This window comes from Felis catus, chromosome X, assembly GCF_018350175.1.
Source record: "Felis catus isolate Fca126 chromosome X, F.catus_Fca126_mat1.0, whole genome shotgun sequence".
In the NCBI taxonomy this organism is placed as follows: Eukaryota; Metazoa; Chordata; class Mammalia; order Carnivora; family Felidae; genus Felis; species Felis catus.
Genome location: NC_058386.1, coordinates 8184083 through 8206426, shown reverse-complemented (window position 1 = coordinate 8206426; position 22344 = coordinate 8184083). Strand labels below are relative to the sequence as shown.

Here is a 22344-nt window from a genome sequence, read left to right as displayed (position 1 = left end):
CTCTCTTCCCTTGAACACAGTCCCTCCCCTTATTCCTGGAGGGGATGGCCTCATCAGCTTTCTGTTCTGCTTCCTCCTGCTGCCCTGGCCTCTGTTGGCACACATTTCTGTGCCTCTATCCATCAGGGCTTTGGGCACTGGGTCCATAAGGGATTCGTTGAGAAAAAGGTCACCGGCTTGATATAGCCTAGGGGTTAAACGCGTGGCATCTGGAAACAGACGCCCGGGTTTGAACTGCTCACTCCCTAGTTGTGCAAGTTACTCAAGCACCCCGTGTCTCTGTTTTCTTGTATGCAAAACCGGGAAAATCCTACGTATCTGCCTCTAGAGTATAGCCAGTGTCCACGGAGGGAATAAGCACGGACTACACGTTAGATGTTCTTTATTACAGTTTTGACTCTTTCAGATCCATGGCCTCAAGTAACTTTCCAGCTACCCATACCTGGCTTTGGCTTTGATGGTAGATTTTTAGATCTGAAGGATCTAAAATTCACTCTCCCACTCTCCCTGCAAATGGGTCACAGTAGTAGCAGGAGGATGATAGCAATCAGACCAAGGTCAAGTGCTGGGGCGTGGGGGGAGGGCAGATAGCTGCGGTTAAGGACTTGTCACCTCACTTCTGCAAGCTCTGATCCATCCAGAGGTAGAGTCTGATGGATAATTAAACTAAAAGATACCACATTTTTATTGCGCTCTTTAAGGTAGCATACATATTATACATATGTATAATCAGAAAGAATATTAAGACCTTAATTTGCCGATTCTATGGTATTGGTCGAGAGAGGTTAATTGGACCAATGAAGTCACTATTGTATCAGTCACGAATGTCATCTAAATGAAATTTCACTATGCCGTTTTATCATAGTAGGTCCTAATTCTGAAAGACAAAAGCATCACCTGTTTCTAAATGTTGACGATATATTATTTAGAAACTGAAGGATGCCATTAGACATATATTTACCTTCTTGCTCATAAAAGACTTTCTTCATATCCCACAAAATGATTTATAATGATTAGTTTTTATTTTATCATCCAGTTGACCAACTGCTTTCTTTCCATGTGAAAATGTAGACAGTCAAGGAATGGGCTGTTATGTGGTTCAGTGGGGAGAAGTACAGGAGAGGTTCCCGGGGCTAGGACTCCACATTCAGGCTCTTCAGATTTGTTATCTATGTGCACAGAGGAATATAGGAAGGTGAGGTTAGCTGCTACATCACATATATCCTAAAATCCCACTGTACAAGTTTACTCCTCACTCATTGGGTCAGAGTGTCCACGACTGGTGGGATGCCTTGCTCCAAGCAGGGATTCAAGGACCCAGGCTCTGCTGTCTTCAACACGAGAAGATGTTGATTCGGTTATCTGTGGCTGCATAACAACCACCCCAAACCTTAGTGCTTAAAACAACAGCCGTGTTATTTGCTCATGGTTCTTCCATCTGAGCTGGGCTCAGCTGAACATTTCTGCTGGCCTTGACGGTGGTCACTCCTGAGGCTTTATTCAACTAGGAGGTTGGCTGGAGGCTGGATTTAGCTGAGATGCTGGGACCGCTAAGCTTTTTCCCACTCTCCATGTGGCCTCTACACATCTCTCTCCAGTACAGTAGCCAGACTTAAGACATGGTGCTTCAAGGGTCCCACGGATGCAACATGGCTGGCCCATGATCAAAGGGCGGGGGGCGCTAGGACGTGACCGTTGAGAAGCGTGGTTTGAGAACTGTTGTCTCCAGGCTTTATGGGTCAGGGCTAGAAGTGAAGCTTGTCACTTTCTCCCACAGTCCATTGGCTAGAGCTTAGCGATATGACCGCTGCTACCTACGGAGGAGGCTGGGAAGTAGAGTTGAGCTGAGTGCCCAAGAGAAAGAGAGTCCGGGAGCAGCCAGTCAGTCTTTTCCTCCATCTCTCTGCCTCTGTAAAATAGAGTGGTGGAAGGGAGTGAATGCATGACACATGTACACGGCTTAGTACTTAATACATGCTCAGTGAATTTCTCTTATCATCATCATTGTTACTGTTTGCTTTGTGCAGCGACTACTTGATTTTATTCCAGTTAAATCAAAACACATGGCAGCGGATGCCATGCGCAGGAACGTGGGCTTTGTCCAGGAGCTGAAGAGGAAATATCAAAGGGTTTTAGGCAAGAGTGTTGTAATCAGAAATGTATTCACCCCCCCCCCAAATTTGACATAGTGGTTCTATAATATTTTTGCCCTGAATGTGCAAAATGTCCCCAACAGCATGAGCAGAAATAATCCAGAAGAGCCAAAGAAGAAGGTGGAGTGAATACTTAATGGCATAGTTGTTGCTTGGTACTCTTGGCTAGTGAAGAGTCAAATGGATAAAAGATCACAGTTGTGTTCTAGCATTTTTGTGGTTAGCAAGCTCTCCCATGGAATGGACCTTTTAATTGCTTCCTGATATTTATTTCTCAGGCTGTTTGGGTGACTTTGGGCCTCTTATTGGTTCTCTTATTGGTTCTACTTAAAGACTGGATATTTAAATAAAAAGAAGGTTCTTTATCTTCGCCCTTTGTTTTTCTGGCTTGAGTGCGTTTTTCCAAAGAATGCCAGATACACAGCTTCTCCATTGCTCTGCATTGCCTCTCCAGGCCAAACTTGGTTCCACTCTGAAAACAGACCAGGGATTTCTCAAGACATTGTCTCTTGAGGTTGAGATTATTCATTTAAAGAAATAGTCGCCTTCTTATGAAACGTGCGTTGACCTGACAGTGTATGACTCCATTAAGTAGCTGATTTAACAAGCCACTCCAGTCTTTGGTTATCATTCTTATTAAATTGCCGTGTCTATTTCTCATTAGACAGTTGAGACATGGCCCTGACCGGTGCGGGTTGTGGCCTGTGGCTTTGTCTTCCAGTTCATTTGTAAGCCTCGTAGTGGTTGGGATCACAGCTGTGGTACTTATGAGCTGTGAATCTTTGGGCATAGTACTTAACCTCTCTGAACTTCTGTTTCCTCATCTGTAATATGGGATGTGATGTAACCCACTTTTTATAATTCCTTTAGCAGTTAATGAATAAAATGCTTAGGAAAATGTCCAGCGCTTAGTAAGCTCACAGTGAGAACTACATGAGAACTAAAAGATCACTGGCCTAACCATGACAAGTGAATTGCGTACTTATCAATTTCATGCGAAATATTATATTAAATAAATTTAAATGAGGATCTGAATTCCATTTGCAAGTGTCCAGATTACATAAACCGTATTCAGTATCTGCTGGAATGATGACTATTTTCAACATCTGCACGTCGGGGGTAGTGGATATGGAGGTGTGTAAATCTTGACTCTGAATTTCTCTTTACGTGTAACCGTTCTGGGAAAGAAAACCATCTGATGTGTTTTATTGTTTTCAAATTCCTTTCTCTTGCTAAATAAATCCCAGCAGCAGCAGAAGCTGTGTGTGGCTTCTATCAAGAGATGATTAACCTCACAGAATCCTAGCAAAAAACATACCAAATCTCGAAGTTTTGGGTAAGATCATCCGTGAAATCATTTCTCAGGTTGTCGGTTATAATCACAGCAATTCTTCGGTTGGAATTCACTCTAGACCGCAGGAGAACTATAACTTCGTATCGACGGGAAAACAAAAATGTCTTTTTGAATTGTGTTTGCTTCAGTGCTATGTGGTATACATGGAGATCAAGGTAATTAGTGATCGGGGTATGTTTTTAGTCTTTCCTTTTCTTTCTGCTCTTCGTGGAGTTCTCTTCGTCAGCCCCAACTCCCACCTGCACCCTCTTAAACATGGCCACGTGGTTATGTCCACACCGCCCTCCACACCCTCCTGTTCAGGAAATGAACAACTTCTCAAGGACTATTGTTTCACAAAGAGCATAAAATTCAGAGCATGTGTTATGCTTCGGTATAAAAGAGAAAGAAATCTTTTCGTTTTTAAATGCTTTTTTTCTGGTCTTAGGAAAATGAACAAGCCAGTGGTTTTAAAATATAATTTAAGAATTGAGGATTTGTCCTACACAAAGAAAGCGTCCTGTGTGCTTTATCATGCTCTCAGGGATTTTACCCGAGGCTTCCAACATTCTTTGCTTGATTCCTAATAAGGACACTTTGCACAGTTACAATCCAATTACCATTTGTAGATCCCTGTGGAAAAGACGATTTTTTTAAAAAGAGGAATCCTTTCCTCACTCCAGAATATCTCTTCAAAATAGCCTTGTTAATGGGGCTCCTGGGTGGCTCAGTGGGTTGAGCGTCCGACTTGGGCTCAGGTCACGATCTCGTGGTTCATGGGTTCGAGCCCCGCATCGGGCTCTGTGCTGACAGCTCGGAGCCTGGAGCCTGCTTCGGATTCTGTGTCTCCCTCTCTCTGCCCCTTCCCCGCTCATGCTCTGTCTCTCTCTGTCTCTCAAAAATGAATACATGTTAAAAAAAATTTTTTTTTAAATAGCCTTATTAAAATAAAAATCAGGAAAACCACTTTCAATTTCTCTGCATTCTTTTTGTCCCTCCCCCCCTTTCTACACACACACACACACACACACACACACACACACACATGCACACACACCGACTCACTCACACGCTCACTCAGTGACACAGCCTGCCTCCATTCCGAAGGGACAGGAACTTCTCAATGGTCCAATGACAAGATTGCATTTTTTGGTCCCAAGATTCACGGTAGCAGAGGTCTCTGGCAACACAAAGTATCCTGAGAATCGCAGCTATGCCAGCTGGGCCTTTTCTCAGATACTCGATGTAATCTGCCATTGCAGGATCCATTTTTCACCAAAAGAATAATTAAAAAAAAAAAAAAAGCAGACTCCAGTTCCTACTCCAAGCGTAGTTCTGTTACATTAGGACAGCAGAGACACGGCTGAATAGAATTCCTGGGTAAGCAACGGATATGTCTCTGCTTATACTTCTTTTTGAGAAGATTATGGTGACAAAGTGTTGCGATGCTTCCACATCTGTCTTGTGATTTGGGAAGAAAAGTGGATGGATCAGTGTCTGAGATGTGCGACAGCTAAGTACTTATCTGTGCCAGTAGAGATTTATGAGAATGTTATTTTTAGATCGGTTGATAATGTTACAGCAGCTTGCAGTGAGCAAACGGGAGCAGAGAGGCGCATGCCGTAATGAAATGCGACAGCATAACTGGGCTGCTTTCTGCAGAAGATTCGGCACGGGCTGTTTTGAGTTCTGAAAGAATAAAGTGGCTTATTTTCTCCGCTGGACGTCTCGAACCCGGCCTTTGGAGAACAACTGGGATATTAGATAAGGCTAATAATAAATCTGATGGGCTCTGTTTTACAAAAGGGGAAAACCTTAAGCTCCTGGATTTTTGGACACTGTCTGGCTCTCCTTACTATAAGGCTGTGTCTCGTAATGAAAAGACGCGGTGCGGGGAAGAGGCCGAATGTGTCCCTTACGTCCCAGATGCCACTCTGCTTCTGTAGGAGTCATCTGACTTCCTTGGACCTTTCTTTCCTCCTTTGTAAAGGCAGGGGTTTGGATTGATTTATCATGAGAAGGGATGAAATACGTATAGTGCTTTGGGGTCTACATTCTGGAGCCCACAGCCTGGCTTCAGATCCCAACTCCGCCCAGCTTGACAAGTTACTTAAGACTCGTGCCTAGGTTTCCTCATCGGAAGTACGGGAATAATAATGGTAACATGGTCCTTAGAGCTGGTGTAAGAAATAAATGAGCTAACACAGATAAAGGGCTCGGGGCAATAACTAGCAGAAAGTGAACCATCCATGAGTGTTAGCAGGATCTTCACGGTCCAATCCATGTCCGGAGGTCTGCCTTTCTAATGTCATTGAACTAAGACATGTTGACTTTTTGGGTTGTTGTTGTTGTTGTTGTTGTTGTTGTTGTTTTTGAATGGTGTTAGCACAGCACTGGGCTTGACGATGTTCATTTCTCCTTCTTTGGTTTATCAATAATTTAGATGAATGGGCCATTTGCAGATAACCACTTTTATATCACCCCGACTTTTACATACTTTCCAATATCCCCAATTCTTCCTATGTTGTGTGATTTCTTTACAGGCTCTTTGGGATGTTGCCCGGAGAAAATCTTAGCAGAGGAGGAAAATGGCGACCCTAAAGACAAATCCTCATCATAGATGTGCCTTTACTTTTAGTGTCGTCCAGGAGTCAGCAAACTTTTTCTGTAGAGGGCCAGATAGCAAACAGTTTCAGCTTTGCAAGTCGGTGAAAGCAGCAGTAGACAATACCTAAGTGAATGAGTGCAGCTGTGTTCCAATAAAACTTTATTTATAAAAGCAATCAGGAGGCTGGATTTGGTCCACAGGCTCTTGTGTGCCAAACCCTGGCTAGTCATCACCCCCGTGTCACAGGTTAGGAAAACAAAGCACAGGAGAGAAAATAGCTTGGTAAAAGCCACATGACTGGAAAGTGGCAGACCCAAAATGAAAAACCCAACAGCCTAGCTTGCCAGCCCTTGCTTTTAGCCACTACCCCAACTGCCTTTGTGTCAATTCATCTCTGCCTGGGATTCTCATCTCCTAGGATCTGCCGGGCGCATCACCTCACCTCCTTACTTGAGGGTTGACTCAAAGATCGCGTCTCAATAAGGTTGCCCTGGAAACCCCTCCCCGCCAGCACTCCTGATTCCTCTCACCGGGCTCTACCTTCTTTTCCTCCTAGGGTTTATCGCCTTGTAAATTGTTATGTAATTTACTCATGTATTATCTTTGTTTCTTATCAGTTTCCTTCACTAACCTGGAAACTTGTTGAGTGCAGGGTGCTTTGTTTTGTTGTTCGCCAGTGAATCCACGGGACCTAGAACACTGCCTGGCCTGTGGAAGCTGCTCATTAAGTACTTGTTGAATGAGTTAAGTGTACATTTCCATTACACTTCGGTGACATTGTAACACTCCTTGTAGCAATAAATAGCTACTCCTTGTAGCAATAAATAGCTACTACCAAAGCAAAGGTAACAAAGTGGACTGCCATACCCACCAAAGTGTTCAGAATTTTCTTAAATTCCTTCTCTCAGGCGACAGACCAGAACCGATGAATAGAACAAGATCTTTTGAGAAGGAGAGGCTGAGGAATCCAGAGAAGAAAGTGACTGGACAGATGAATATTCTGTTGAGTTCCTAGAGGAATAACCTCTTTTAAGAGTCCAAACAGCAGTGTGACAGCTACACAAATACGCTCAGCTTTGCCCGGAAGCTCATGAAGAAGGGGGTTCCTTGTCATTGGTGATGTGTTTATTTTGGAGTTATAAAGAACCAGGCAGCCCTTTTCAAAAATGTTGGTCGCGAGCCTGGTATTTAAACTTATGCCATGTTTCAACAACACATTGCGATTATCTGGGAACCTTGGCTGTACAAATGACGGCTGGCCGCAACAGAAAACAGTTAAAAAGAAATTCAGCTCCTGGTGTGGTTTCTCTACATGGCGTGCCATTTTTCAGGCCTTAACTTACCGATCTGGTCTTTTCTTCTGTTTCTTGCCCATATGGAGCCACAATCCAGCTGGCTGGCTTGTAAACACCTAGAAAAGGCATCTTGCACATAGAGGAACCATTTATTCATGAATTCAGTGCACGGTTCTTAGGAGTTTTCGGTGTCACTAAAACTGCCAGGTTTAAAAGGGGGATGTAAATTTAGAGGAATGATGATTAATGCTAATTATGACTTTAATTACCACATATTCAGGGCTTGCTGGGAGCTAATAAGCCCTCCCCCACAGAAATTCACTGGCATTGTCTCATCTGATCGCTACAAACCTGAGAGGTGGCTTGTTCTTTGCTCCATCTTATTGATGCGGACACCGAGGCTCAGGGATGTTCTGAATCTTACCAAAGAGCTCATCTGTATGTGAACCCAAGTCTCCACCACCATACCAGTGGGTCTCAACCTTTATTGTGCAAAAATAAGGCTCATCTGGGGATGCTGGCTCATGATGAAGGTGCTTGACCCTAATTCCTTGTGACCCTAATTCCCCAAATCTGCCTTAAAGCCCAGAAACCCGCATATTTAACAAGAATCATCTGCCCAGGTAACTCCACTGTCCTGGGTCTGCAGGCTGAATTTTGAACAGCCCTGAATCACTCCTTGCTGGCTCCCTTGGCCTTTGGAAGTTTACAGTTGGATGAGGTTAGAGAGATGCCACAATTAGAGACTAGTCTCAAGGACATAAGAAAACAATGTGGTATAGACCAAAACCAAAATGATTTCAATCAATTTTATTTCATGGGAAAATCAAGTCTGTTTGTAAAGATGCAATTTTGCTCAAAAGAATGACCTTTCTGAATAGATCACAGATATTAGATTGTTGGTTTTTCAGTTTGTCTTTTGCTTCTTCTTTTCTCTAAATGTGGAGACATATACTTCTGGTAGAGGAAGGAAATCTCTTTGGTTCATGCTTTTGGGGAGTTGTTCTCCAGTTGATCAAGACTCTATTGTATTGAGACCTTGTTTGTGTTTGTTTGTTCCTTTTAAATTGGTTTGTGCTGTTTGTATTTCTTAATGCTAGTTTTACATAGCTTCCGTAATTCTGTTTGTTTACATAATACACAGATTTATACATATGTAATATACATAATAATGTATAATATACTTAAGGATACATAGTGCATGCATTTGATATTAAACCAAACTCATCAATGATTATTAATAGCTCCTGACACGATCGTTTTAAGGAGATTCTATGTAATCTGGGCCTAATAGCAGACCTAAGGTATGCTATGCCAAGGTTTCTGAACCTCTGCTCTATGAACGTGTGGGGCGAGATATTTCTTTATCGTGGGGGGCTGTGTTGGGTGTTGTAGGATGTTGAACAGATAGATCCCTGACCTTCACCCACTAGATGCCAGTAGCGAACCCCTCCCCAGACTTACGACAGCCAAAAATGTTTCCCGCCATTGCCAGATGTCTCCTGAGGGGGGCAAAAATCACCCTCAAAAACCACTGTGCTGTATCTTTTTGTATCATTGTTATCCTTTATTGATGCCGTCCAGTAGTGCTCCAGATTTAAAGGATAGTTTTACAACTATCAAGGCCTTTAGGCTATCCAGAAACATTGGGTCAGTTTCAACTTCACTTACATTTATAGTATTGAAACAAATTTGAAATCATCCACTTTCAATTTGGGGGGAAAAAAAAAACATCCTGTGGCAACCACTCAGAAGACTAGATCCAGAGAGCCTTAAAATGAGTCACCCGTTTAGTAGATGAACAGTCACCAAAGAAACATGCTGGCCTGGAGCACAATTGAGAGTTGAGGAACAGCCAGAGGCACATTCTAGGCCGTGCTGTTGGGCTGTGGCCCTCTTCTGGGCACCTCCCATGAGGATCACAAGGCAATATCGACCTTTGTGTTTCATGTCCTTGTGCTCGTAGGAGTTCTGATGGGTGAGTGTAGGTGTCATGGATTTGTTTTTCTTCGGGTCTGATGTTACTACGTTTATTTTCTGTCCTCATGTACCAGCATTTTTTGGCTCATCCACAGGCTCTCTTTCAAAACACTGTTTCTTAGCAGTTTATTCAAATCCACAAGACATCTCCCACCTAGATACAGCATTACATGGGTGGTTAGTTTCCAGTTTCTTATTGAACTGGTGACGTACCTGATTCATTTAGTCTGTGGATTGACAAATATTTATTCAGTGACAGTTACGTGCCAGGTTCTGCCTTGGACACCGGGGACACCAAGGCGGATAAACCAGGCGAGTTTCTTGCCCTCCTGAATCTAGCTGATATATATATATATATAGCTCATGATGCAGGACAGGGTCTCTGGTACATGGTAGTAGATGTTAAATAAATCTGTGCGGCATATTAAAAGACCCTAATCTCTTTGTATCCGGTGTCTGCAAACTACAGCCCGTGGGCCAAATCCAGCTCACCGCCTGCTGTTTTATACTACCTTCCAGCGAAGAATGGTGTTTACATTTTTAAATGGCTGAAAAAAATCACAAGAATAATATAGGTGTCTAGGTTCTAGGTGTCTCTCTTAGAGACTTAGAGAATGTGGCTCCACTTGTTCAAATTTGAATCAGCATCATACCTAGCCCAACATTTTTGCTGATCTCTACATCTTTGACTTGCTCCCTCCCTCACTTTCTTTTGAAATTTCTTCCCAGTCATTTTTCCCATATGTCGATCTGATCATGCTCCTCTCTCGTTCAAGGTCCCTTCATGACTAGGCATCACCTACTACTGAGTAGAGTCCAATCTACCTCGCAATGCCTGCAGTAAAAGCCCTCCAGGATCTGGCCCTGACTTCTACATGGCTTCGCCTCCTGCAATTTCCCTCCTTCCAGCCCTGTAATTTCCCAAACCAAGCTAGTTGTCCCGAATTCATTTGCCTTGGCACCCACTGTTTTTCCAGTGTTGCATTTCTACTGGGCAAACTCTCACTCCTCTTACTCAGCTTTCGAGTCTCCGTTGAAACACCGCCTTCTCTAGAAAGCTTTCTTTGATCCCCCAGACAGATGTCCAAACCTTTTCCCCTAGGTACCCCATTGCATCTGGTACTTAATTCCAGTATCACAATCTCTGTATTTTATGGGTCGTATGTGCTCTTCCTATTGAAGTTGAAATTGTTTTTAGCATTTATTTATTATTGAGAGACACAGAGAGACAGAGCGTGAGCATGGGAGGGGCAGAGAGAGGGAGACACAGAATCCGAAGCAGGCTCCAGGCCCTGAGCTGTCAGCACAGAGCCCGACGCGGGGCTCGAACTCACAAACTGCAAGATCATGACCTGAGTCAAAGTCAGATGCTCAACCGACTGAGCCACCCAGGCGCCCCTTGAAGTTTAACTCCTTAAGAACAAGGACCGTGCTGTCACTTTGATTATCCCAAGCCTAGTACCCTTCTCGGCATGTAATAGGTGCCCATTAAATTTTGTTTGAATTAATTAACCAAGAGGACATAGCAAATAAAAATAAAATGTTTATTATAGGGATTGGTTTATTTCAGTCATAAGCTGTGGTCCAGAGGTTGGTGAACTATATAGCCCAATGGAAAAATGCAGCCTTCCGCCTGTTTTTATAAATGAAGTTTTATTGGAACACGGCCACACTCATTCATTTATGAATTGTCCATGGCTGCTTTCTGCCACAAAGGTGTATTTGAGTGGTTTGACAGAGACCACATGGCCTGTCGAGCCTGAAATATTTACTATCTGGACTTTTACAGCAAAAGATGGTCAACCCCTACTATAGATAATTGAGCCAACTGGAGGTCACATTCTTAAGTGCTTTTAATGAATAGGTATGCAATTCCATTTTGACACTTCAAATAGCCATGGGCTTTCTTAGATACCTAAACTTCATATTTAAAAGTTGCCAACTCCTCTGGGGGTGGCTCAGTCGGTTAAGGGTCCAACTTCGGCTCAGGTCATGATCTCGAGGTTCGTGGGTTCGAGCCCTGCATTGGGCTCTGTGCTGACAGCTCGGAACCTGGAGGCTGCTTCAGATTCTGTGCCTCTCTCTCTCTCTCTCTCTCTCTCTCTCTCATTCTCTCTCTCTCTCTCTTTCTGCCCCTCCCCTGCTCACGCTCTGTCTCTCTCTTTCGCTCAAAAATACATAAAAATTAAAAAATAAAAGTTGCCAACTCACCTGGAACTTTCGTTTGGGAGGAAAAAGAGCAATTCACTGATATTATACCTCATGGTACCCTAAGCTTAAAGACTGTGAGTGAGAGGTATACTCAAGGCCTGAGTCCTCAACTCCTGTCTAAACTTGTGCTTAGGCCAATTATACCAAAAACGGAAAAGGAAGGAAAAAATGCAAAATATACTGGGCCTGGAAGAATTTTTTTCAGTTCATCAAACGATGGCAATCTACCCACTTTGCCTGGATTTGCTCACTCACTCCTGTGCCCAGACTATCCCCCCATCATGCCCCCTGAACCCCTCCTGGGCTCCTGTTTTTACCATTATGCACCGGATGCAAATTCATATGTGTACCCTATACTTGCCTTGTTTGTTGTCTGCCCCGACCAGAGTGTAATATCTCCATCTGTTAAATGAATGAATAAATACATGAAGCCCCACATACAAAGGAAAAAATATCGACAAATTAGCATAGTGCCATTCACTCTTGGAGTGAACATTCTAGGCAGGAATTTGCTACCACGAGGGCACAGAGGTGTTTCGCTAGCTGCTGGGGACGATCGTTCTTGTCTCTCTTCTTTAAGGCGAGTGATGAGGATGGCAAAGTCTTATGAGATTCCTTCTATGTTTTGCACATGCACAACTCCTGGGCACTGCCTGTGGGGCCAGCGCTGCTCCTTCCTCCTGGAACTTTTTTTGATTGCTAAAGAAATTGTAGATACCTGTTCAAAGCTCTTGCGCTGTGGCTGATGTCTGTGGTTCACGGGAAACCCTCCTCGGTAAGGGGACACTGGGTTTCAGAGGATCGTGGCGTATCATCTCTTAGGCCATCACATTCTCACTGTCCACACCGAGGGCAGGGCTATTCAGTCCACATGGATGTATGTGCACACAAGAACATACTCAGGAGTGGGGGAATCTTTGCTTTGATTCTTTGCTATGGCGTATTTTAACATCAGATGTGTCTAGAAATATGTGTAGTTGTGATTGATCATATTTCTGTACCTATTGACCAAAATAACTCAGAGTGCTGTAAATAGAAACTCAATGGTTGATTTAGCAGACAGTTTAAGGGCACATGTTTTTAGCTTGAGTTCTGGTTGGTTCCAAATCTTATAAGTTTTATGATTTGAGGAAAATTACTTAACTTCTGTAAGGCTCAATTTCACCTCTATTATATTGTATTTACATACGCTGTAAATTACTGTAATATTAATACAATGTATCATACATATAATTATGTACCGTAAGTATTTATCATATGAGCATATGTTATATGTTATAAATATACTAGATTGTATTCTCATGTAATGTATTATATTATTAAGTATTATACAGTTTACCTTTGAACATTGTGGGAGTTAGGGCACCAACCCCCAACACAATCAAAGATCTGCATTTAATTTTTGATTCCCCAGAAACTGAACTACCAACAGCCTACTTGAGTGGAAGCCGTAATTACCAGTAACATAAAGCCTGTTAGCACCTATTTTGTATGTTGTACGTATTACAGACTATATTCTTAGAATAAAGTAAGCTAGAGAAAAGAAAATGTGATTAAGGAAATCGTAAGGAAGAGAACATACATTTATAGTACCGTACTGTATTTACCCCAAAATATCTGTGTATAAGCAGACTTGTGCTGTTCAAACCCGGTTTGCTCAAATCTAGTGTGCGTGATGGCACCTGGCGGCACTTTTTCCTTTCACTGAGCTACACGACCGAAAAAGTTCCCATGTGTCCCCGTAAAAGAGAGGAAGTAGGACCTTTAAAGTCTCTTTCCCGTGGTTTTCTTTGGCTACATGTAAATCATTATACGGGACCAAGTGACCCAGCAGATACTAGAGATTTTTGGCATTCGCACCTGACTGAGAAAATTCACGGTTAACTGAGAGTAGATTTGATGTTAGGGCCGAAGAGCCGATGGTGGCACCCAGAGATGAAGTTTGCTTGACTTTATTACCAACTAAGAGAAAGGATGAGGTTCGTGAGACATACATGAACTGTGTTTAACTCTTGGTGTTTTCCCCCTTTGGTGCAGGGTGATTTCACCTGGAACAGCATGTCGGGCCGCAGTGTGCGGCTGAGATCGGTTCCCATCCAGAGTCTCTCTGAGCTGGAGCGGGCCCGGCTGCAGGAAGTGGCTTTCTATCAGTTGCAGCAGGACTGTGACCTGAGCTGTCCAATCACCATTCCCAAAGGTAAGGCCACGCCTGCCATTCCCCCGGGAAACGCTGAGAGTCGAACACCTGCTTCGCCAAAGCCCCAGGCTGGAAACACCTCTCGCACCTAACATTAACACGGGAAGGAAACTGCAGCTTCTTGGTTGTTGGCTGGCATCATTGTCCATCCTGAAGGACATGTTCAAGGGGGACAGTTGACGTGTCAACCAATATGTCGAAAGGGAAGGTCCGCTTGGGGAAGGTCAGCTTGAGGTAGCGAAGGGGAAAGCCATGTGTATCTCAGCAGCCTGCATGGCTTCCGAACAATCCATTAAAAAGAACTTTCAGAAAGGTCAACCTCAAGGGCTCGAACTAAGACCGTGCGGGTAGCAACGTGATATCAAAATAATCAGTTGAAAAGAATGTTTTCACAATCTATTAAACTCGTCATTTGACCTTATGCTAACCCAGAATCAGGGATTCTACTCACGTTAAGTCATTTTTATCATCTTTCACCTGGTGCATCTGACGTTTTGACAAATACAGGTCCTGATTCTGGTAAAGATGAGAAGTGTGAATCTGAAATCCTTTCATCGGTCAATTCTGTTTCTGAATGTTTCCTATCTTCCATAAGGATACTTCCTAATCTGTAAAAGCGTGTAACAGAAAGGCGATTTGTTGTTCTTTCAGTTTCTAGAACAACTTAGAAATGTTGTTGGCAAACCCAATTGTAGCAAAGGGAATGATGGCTCAAAAAAGTCCTGTGACACTCAGATTGGATACATATCAGATAAGATATCGTGGAACAAACATTCTTTTGTAGCTTTGTTTTTAACTCCAGTTAATTTGATGTTCCTCTTTGTTCCTGCTTTTTAAAGAGTCCACTAAATAAATAACCTTTACCAAACAGTTTTATAAAAATTGTCTGCTAGAAGCTATCTCTGTTACTTGTTTTTTTTTTAATTTTTTTTTCAATGTTTATTTTTGAGAGCAAGAGAGAGAGAGACAGAGACAGAGCATGAGTGGGGAGCGACTGACAGAGAGGGAGACACAGAATCTGCAGCAGGCTCCAGGCTCTGAGCTGTCAGCACAGAGCCCGGCGTAAGACTTGAACTCACAAACCGTGAGATCGTGACATGAGCCCAAGTCAGACGCTTAACAGACGGAGCCACCCAGGCAACCCTCCATTACTTGTTTCTGAGACTATGTAGTTCCCAGCCTCTTCAAGGAAATATTTGCTCTATTGAGATGTTCAAAGATGTTTGAGCTATAGGACTTATTTTTTTTATTTTCTATCAAAGTAGGAACTAATGATTTACAAGTAATTTACTTATGGAGGAGAGAAGGAATCGTGTGCCTGGGAGGAGAGAAACAGACATCACCCAAGAGTTCTGAAGCATTTGTTTGGGGCACATGATTCTAGACATCGAATGTTTTCCCAGATCCTTCAGATACAGGGCCAGTGCTGAGAACTGTGATGGCAGCTTTGGTCTGAGGGTGGCAACTTGGGTCTGTGCAAACCCCCAAGTGGAGGTTTTAAACAGGGTCAATTCACAGTGTGAATAATTTATTCAAGAAAATAAATACAGTGGCCATGGCCTAGACCCTAAATAAATGACAGCAAACCTAATGAGATAGTGGGTATAATGAAATGGAAATAAACTCAAGCTCATACTTCTGTTCTCTGTCACTTTAGAATGATGTAGGGATTTGTTTGTGGGTATCTGTTTGGGGACCCCTCTTCCTCTGTGAAACTAGTGTTTCCAGGGCTCAGGTGAATGATAATCTGACATATTCATCGGCTGCTGGGACTCACCGTAGAAGGGGAAGACTTGAGGAGTGGGGGTTGGGAAGTTACTGAGGTGGCTTCCTAGAGTGGACCGTAGGAGTGGGATCAGAGCACCAGCAGAGTCTGACGTCCTCTCGAGCTGTAATGATCAGGGGACATCAGTTATGTGAGCGCAGATGCGGCCAGATTAGAAGCCAGTGGGCAAACATGTGGATTCAGCCGAGACTGCCTCTCCATCGTCAGCGAAATAGGAAGCAATTTCATCTGCTGGGAGCCAGGATGGGAAGGAGGTCCAGGAGGTTTGAGGAAAGAGGCAAAGAGGGGAAGAGAGGGAAGCTGGTGGACCAGCGGTGTTGCAAGATGACAGGGCAGCCCAAACGGTCCATCTGAGGCTAGTAGCTGGGAGCTTGACTTGCACAGCAAACATCCCGGCAGCCAAACACAGCCAAAGCAAACCATGCCATTTTGTACTTTAAATTTCCTAGCCCTTAATCCACTCTCCTCTCACTAGAGTTAGGATCTTCTAGTTGAGTTCAGGGATGGTAGAGAGGGACATGGCCATTGAGAGTACATCTGCGGTAGGCAGAATACTGCACTCCCAAAGAGGGCCGTGTCCTAGTCCCCGGAGCCTGCCAGTGTTACCTCACGGGCCCCAACATCTTTGCAGATGTGAGCAATCAAGGTCCTGCGCATAGCGAGATTATCCTGGATTAGCTGGGAGGGCCCAAGCTAATCACATGGCTGCTGAAAGGCAGAGACACTTTCCCAGCTACCGCTGAGTCAGAGAGAGAGAGGACTATGGAGGAATAGTCGAGAGATGCAACCTTGCTGGCTTTGAAGGTGAAGGAAGGGCCGCCAGCCAAGGGACGAAGGCAGCCTCTGAGACCCATTTCAGACTTCTGACCTCCAGAAACGTCAGGTAATAAACCTGAGTTGTTTAAGCAACTAAGTTTATGGTCGTTGGTTACAGAACTGATAGGAAACCAATTAGTACAGTATCCACGGGAATGATTGTAATCCCAGACGTTGGAATCTCAGTTGGGAAAGAAGAGAAGTTAGGAATAGATATAAAAGTCTATATTTTTTTTCCTGAATAAGAAGAATCAGTAATACATAGATGTCAATTATGTTGTTAATGATCTGTGAGCTGAATGTGATTCCAGAAAACACACCAACAGGATTTGTTTTTGTGATGCCCCTAAGTTGATCCAAGCATCGTCTAGACAAATAACTACGTGATTATACTGGGCTCACCTGTGTTGTCGCACGTGTCTGTCCTTCATGTCGTTTTATAGCCAAGTACTATTCCGTTGTATGAATGGACCACATTTTGTTTATCCGTTCATCCATCAGACAGTTATCTTGAAAGCTTCTATTCTGGGGGCGCCTGGGTGGCGCAGCCGGTGAAGCGTCCGACTTCAGCCAGGTCACGATCTCGCGGTCCGTGAGTTCGAGCCCCGCGTCGGGCTCTGGGCTGATGGCTCGGAGCCTGGAGCCTGTTTCCGATTCTGTGTCTCCCTCTCTCTCTGCCCCTCCCCCGTTCATGCTCTGTCTCTCTCTGTCCCCAAAATAAATAAAAAACGTTGGAAAAAAAAAAGAGGATTATACTGTTTCGCAACAGGCAGATCAATAGAAGACAATAGAGTTTAGAAACGAACAAAAATAAATATGGCAACTTATGACATGATAAATGTTGCTTTTTTGTTGTTCAGGGGGAAAATGATGGATTAAGTATTTGTGACAGTGAGACGACCACTGAGGAGAAAAGGCTGGATTCTGACCTTACCCCTTATATCAAAATAAACTGATATGGAAGAAATATTTGAGGATTTTTTTTAATGAAACTATAAGTGCACCGAAAGAAAACATAGCTGCATATTTAGATATTTTTACATTGGGGAAGGCATTACCCAGAAAACATAAAGATAATGACGTATTTCACTGCATTGAAGGACAAAAAATAGAATCATCTGTGTGGAAAAAAAATAATTCAATAGAAATTTACAGCACATTTGACCAGCTAAAGGCTCACTTCTGTACCATATAAAGCTTTATTACAAACTAATGTGAAAAGGAAAAATAATTGATATATACACAAATTACAGGAAGCACCCACGTGTGTATTAAAGAAATGCAAGCTAAACACAAAGGGGTTTTTTCTTCCTCCTAGATCGGAAGGGCTCCAAAAGTTGGGTAATATACTTTATGGGAAGGCAGACACTTTTCATACCATTGGTAGGAATTTCATTGTTGCAGCAACTTACAACGTGGTTGGGCAACATCTAACTCTCAAATGGCCCAGCAACCCTCCTTCTAAGACTGTATCTCACAGATCCTCTTGTGGGGGCACCTGGGTGGCTCAGTCGTTTGAGCGTCCGACTTCGGCTCAGGTCATGATCTCGCGGTCCGTGAGTTCAGGCCCCGCGTCGGGCTCTGTGCTGACGGCTCGGAGCCTGGAGCCCGCTGCGGATTCTGTGTCTCCCTCTCTCTACCCCTTCCCCACTCATGCTCTGTCTCTCTCTCTTTCTCCAAGATGAATAAACGTTAAAAACAAATTTTTTTTTAAAAAAGATACACTCTTGTGTTAATTGAGGTAGGCTCACCACTCAGTGCCTTAACAGGACAACGGTTTCTTCCTCACCCAGACATTTCTCCTGTGGAAGATGGCCATGCGGGCCAAGAGAGTGGACTCTGCTCCATGCATTTGTTCAGGGACCTGAGCTTCTCACGCCTTGTGGCTCCTTCCTCCTCTGTATCCATTTAGCCAGGAGACACACAAACTAAAAACTGGTAATATTTACATAAACCTTATAAAATGACTGAGAAGCTTAATTTGTGGTCTCTTCTAAACTTAAGCCATTTCGCAGAGGGACTTTGGAAGATGCTCTACAGAAGCTAGAGAAATCTTTGGGAGGCCTTTCAGCGGGAGGGATCAGATCTATGAGTTTCCCCTGTGAGCCTGAGCTCGCCCCGTGGAGACAACCATGGAATGTTTCCTCCTGGTGGAAGGCTGCTCTTGGCATGGGCTTCAGGATGAGTCTTTCTAGCGTGTAACTGTCCCAGTCCTTAACAGCAGAACCAGAAGACAAATGCAGAGAAGCATGGTCAAGAAATTAAACAGTACCGTATGACCTGCATGAACTTCTCATTTATTGAAAACACGCCAACAAAGTACTATTTATGCCTCAGATAGTATGTTAGGCTCAATTCATACGATTTTGGTAACATTTAATACAAATGGTCTAAGCAGGGGTTAGCAACTGGCCTGCTGGTCAAACCCAGCTCACCATCTGTTTTGGTAAATCAAATCTTACTGGAACCCAGCCATGCTTATTCATTTACATGCCGTCTACAGATCCGTCACGTAACGAAGGCAGACTTGAGGAGCTGTGACAGCCCATATGTCTCGCAGGCTCAAGTGTTTACTATCTGGCCCTTTACAGGAAAAAATTGCTGTCTAAGGTAACACGAAAGGAAATGACTGATTTCTGCCACAATCAGTAAAGCATGTTAGTGCAGGCGCTATGGCTTAACCTCATTATGTTGTAAGGCAAGTTTCTAAAGCTGAATGGTTCCACGAGACAGAAGTGCACATTCCTGTTTTCTTTAGTCCTCTTGTTTCCCCCCCTCCGTTCAGTTAATTTCTGATATCACAGCTGAGAAAGGCTTCGTTGACGTATTTTGCGAACAGTGTCATGGACTGAGGAATAGTTGACGGTCTAAGAAAATGTGCCCAATGGTCTAGGAAAAGAGTATGCCTCAAAATCGCTCAATTATATGGCTTCCTTATGAAGTGGTCCCTCACCGTGGTCTCTCAGGCGGTGTAAAACCCGAGTAAACAACTCCGTGAAAGGGAGAAAATGATATTTTGGGGTAGGGTCACCCTGAAGCTGTCTTTGGGATTTAAATGCGACTGGTGATGTAGGTGGTGATTCAAACAAATGAGGGCGACCTGACGGGCCAGGAACATGAGCTTGGGTGTTTATGTAACAGCCCTAGACAGAAAATCTATCTATCCTCTTTCCGTATTATTCTTGCTGGCGTGGCCCAGGTGAAGAGGTGATGTGCTAGAACTCTTTGTCAAAGCCTTCTGTATAAGTAAAATTGAAATTGAAGCCCGGGGTGAAATCTGCAAACCCCACCTTAGGTAGATAGAAATGCTGAGAGGAAGCAAACGTCACCCAATAGGGTGATCAAAGAATAACGTGGGACCGCCGGGCTCAGAGGCCCTCAACACGTATCTCTGTGGTATGAGTGGCAGAGCCCGTGCTGTCTTTCCTGTGCCCACACTCACCTTTTCTGGGACCTGCCAGGGGACTGGGATTGCCCCAGGCCAAGGCCAAGTCTCACTTCTCTTTGAATCTGGAACACCGGCTACACTGCCCGGGTCTCCACCCCATTCCACTGCCCTTCAGCAAATCCTTGGAAGTCGATGAATGCATGCACGCACGCATGCACATGTCCTTTCAAATTAAACTCCTTCCTTCCTCTCCTCTTCCCTGTCTCTCTAAAGAGCATCATCCACGCCTTTCTCTCATTTCCCCCAGGATCCCCAGGAATGATTTTGACATGTCAGTGTTTCCCTACCACGCCACCCCATGCCCAGTCCCCAACTCTGACTGATGGTCTCGTAGGGTTGATGTGAGATTTAAGCGAAGTAAGCAACGTGAGCTGAAAACATCTCCTGAAGTTGTATATACTCTCAACAAACCTTACGTGTCACCATTGCCATCGGCGCCATATCACTTTGTCTCACGTCTGTCTCACCTTAACTGTAGCCAGAGGCCCCCACCTGCTTTCCTCAATCCAGGGCCTCTCTCCTACTCTGCCCACCACACCTAAAATCCATCAGAGTAATCTCCAACCACCGAATCTCCTCTTTTAACAAAACCCCCCAGGCCCCTGTGGCCAACTGTGGTCACTATCAAAGCCATTTATCACACTATTGCATACAAAAGAAGAAATCCATTTTGTTTGCAGCCTGTTCCGAGAATGCACCACAGATTTAAGTTTGTCCGTCTTAGAGCACTGAATTTCAAACTTCAATTCTACAGCAAGACATACATTTTACATCTCAGTCCGGGAAACACGTGAACCAAATGCTGTTTATCTTCATCAGACATACACTTCGATGTCGTCTATAATGTTCTCTCCTGCCCTCTTCTGTTTGATTCTGTATCGTTTTCTATAATGCACTTGTCATGACCCACTACGTTTTCCTGATTCGTTAATAGTTTATGACCCGCAGTTTGAATAACAGAGTCTCGGAAGGCAGATGGAATAGAAAAGAGGCAATCAGGAAGCAAAGAACAAAAAGGTCAATGTGGAAAACTTAGTTGTTCTTTGCTGGGGCTCTTAGGGCCTTGGTAAGGTAGATGGGGCATTATTTCCCTAGGGCCACAGAAATGAGCCTAGGTTAGACCCTTGGCCTAAGCATCTAGTGCCTTCTCTGTCTAGAGCCCGGCTGTAGAGTGCCAACTGGGAGGCCTTCTGGTACAGCTTCCCTGCGCTCTCGCTCTCTCCCCCGCCCCTCTTTCTCTCTCTCCCTCTCCTTCTCTCTCCCTCTCAATACCAAGCTAGATGTACAACCTGGAGGAAGTAGATATGTGGGGCTTTAGGTTCTTAAGAGGTAGAAGCCTTTAATGGAGGCTATAATATCATGTCAAAAGCAGTCCCCATCCTCAAGGATTTCCTAGTCAGTCAATGGAGAATGCACGAGTACATCAATTCTATTAAAAGATAGAACAGTGGATGGCATTTATCCAAGTTACCACTGGTGACCCTTACAGATACAAGCTGCCTTGTCTACCTATTCCAGCAAAAGCCAGGAATGACGGAGAGATTTCTCTGCAGGCTCTTCTGTAATTTTCTTCTTGGATGCTCTCCTCTGTACCCCAGGGCTTTTACCATGTCAAGTTCTCAAATGTATGCTGCTGTTCCATTCTGTTCTGGCGCTGAGCGGGCAGCCCGGTAGGATCGTATGTGTTTCTTTAAGCCATATGCTATGTGCCTTTGTATTCACAAATGGCTCCCTTTAATGTTCTCAGACAAAAGTTTTCTATCCAACGTCTTGTCCCTACTGGTCACATTTGTACATATTTATGTATCTTTTTTGGAGCAGCAACGATTATTGCACAAGGTGTTGGCATTTTGAACAAAACTTTTGTCACTGCAGTTTCTGGAATATTCTGGCACCTTTCAAAGACTTCAAGACTACGCTCTTCTCTCTGTTGGGAGCATGGCCCAAAAGTAAACTTGATAATTACAAAGAATGTCTCATCCCGGAAATATGAATAGGAGCTCCCAGTTTTGCTTTTTTCTTTGTTTCCCCCTGGGTGAAACGGAGGCAAATAAGTATTCATTGAAATTAAATACCAAGGGGTTTTTGAAACCAACCAGGCTTTCTAGATAATTTGAAATCGAGCCCTCAAGATGATTTAACGATTGAATTACCGGGCATTTATAAAACTGTTACAAATGCAAAGCTCTGAAAAAGCGGCTGAAGCAGTCTTCACTTAAGACAGGAGTGGACAAACTGCAGCCCAAATGCCAAATCCAGCCCACTGCCTATTTTTATGAATAAAGTGTTCTTAAAACACAAGCACACTGGTTTGTTGCTATATGGTCCAAGGTTGCTTTTAGCAGAGACCATATGGCCCCCAACGCTGAAGATATTCACTATCTCCACCTTTACAGAAAAGGCTTCTTGACCTCTGTTTTAAGACAGTCATATTAATTGCATATAGTAATTTATAGTTATTATCTTTGCCACTGATCAAGTATACTATTCTGTTTGTTTCAATTTCTTCACTCTCTT

General features: G+C 43.7%; 1 protein-coding gene across 5 annotated transcripts in view; it reads left to right on the top strand.

Annotated features, from left to right (window-relative positions):
• Positions 1 to 22344, top strand: part of ARHGAP6 (Rho GTPase activating protein 6) — a 532244-nt gene that overhangs the window by 447377 nt on the left and 62523 nt on the right. For 4 of the 5 annotated variants that reach the window (XM_045050342.1, XM_019823543.3, XM_023248925.2 and 1 more), the window contains one exon: positions 13618 to 13777. In XM_045050342.1, the coding sequence (XP_044906277.1) occupies positions 13618 to 13777 (160 nt within the window). Of the gene's footprint in view, positions 1 to 4670; positions 4867 to 13617; positions 13778 to 22344 lie in introns of those variants that run through there. The other variant, XM_045050343.1, reaches the window with a different exon arrangement.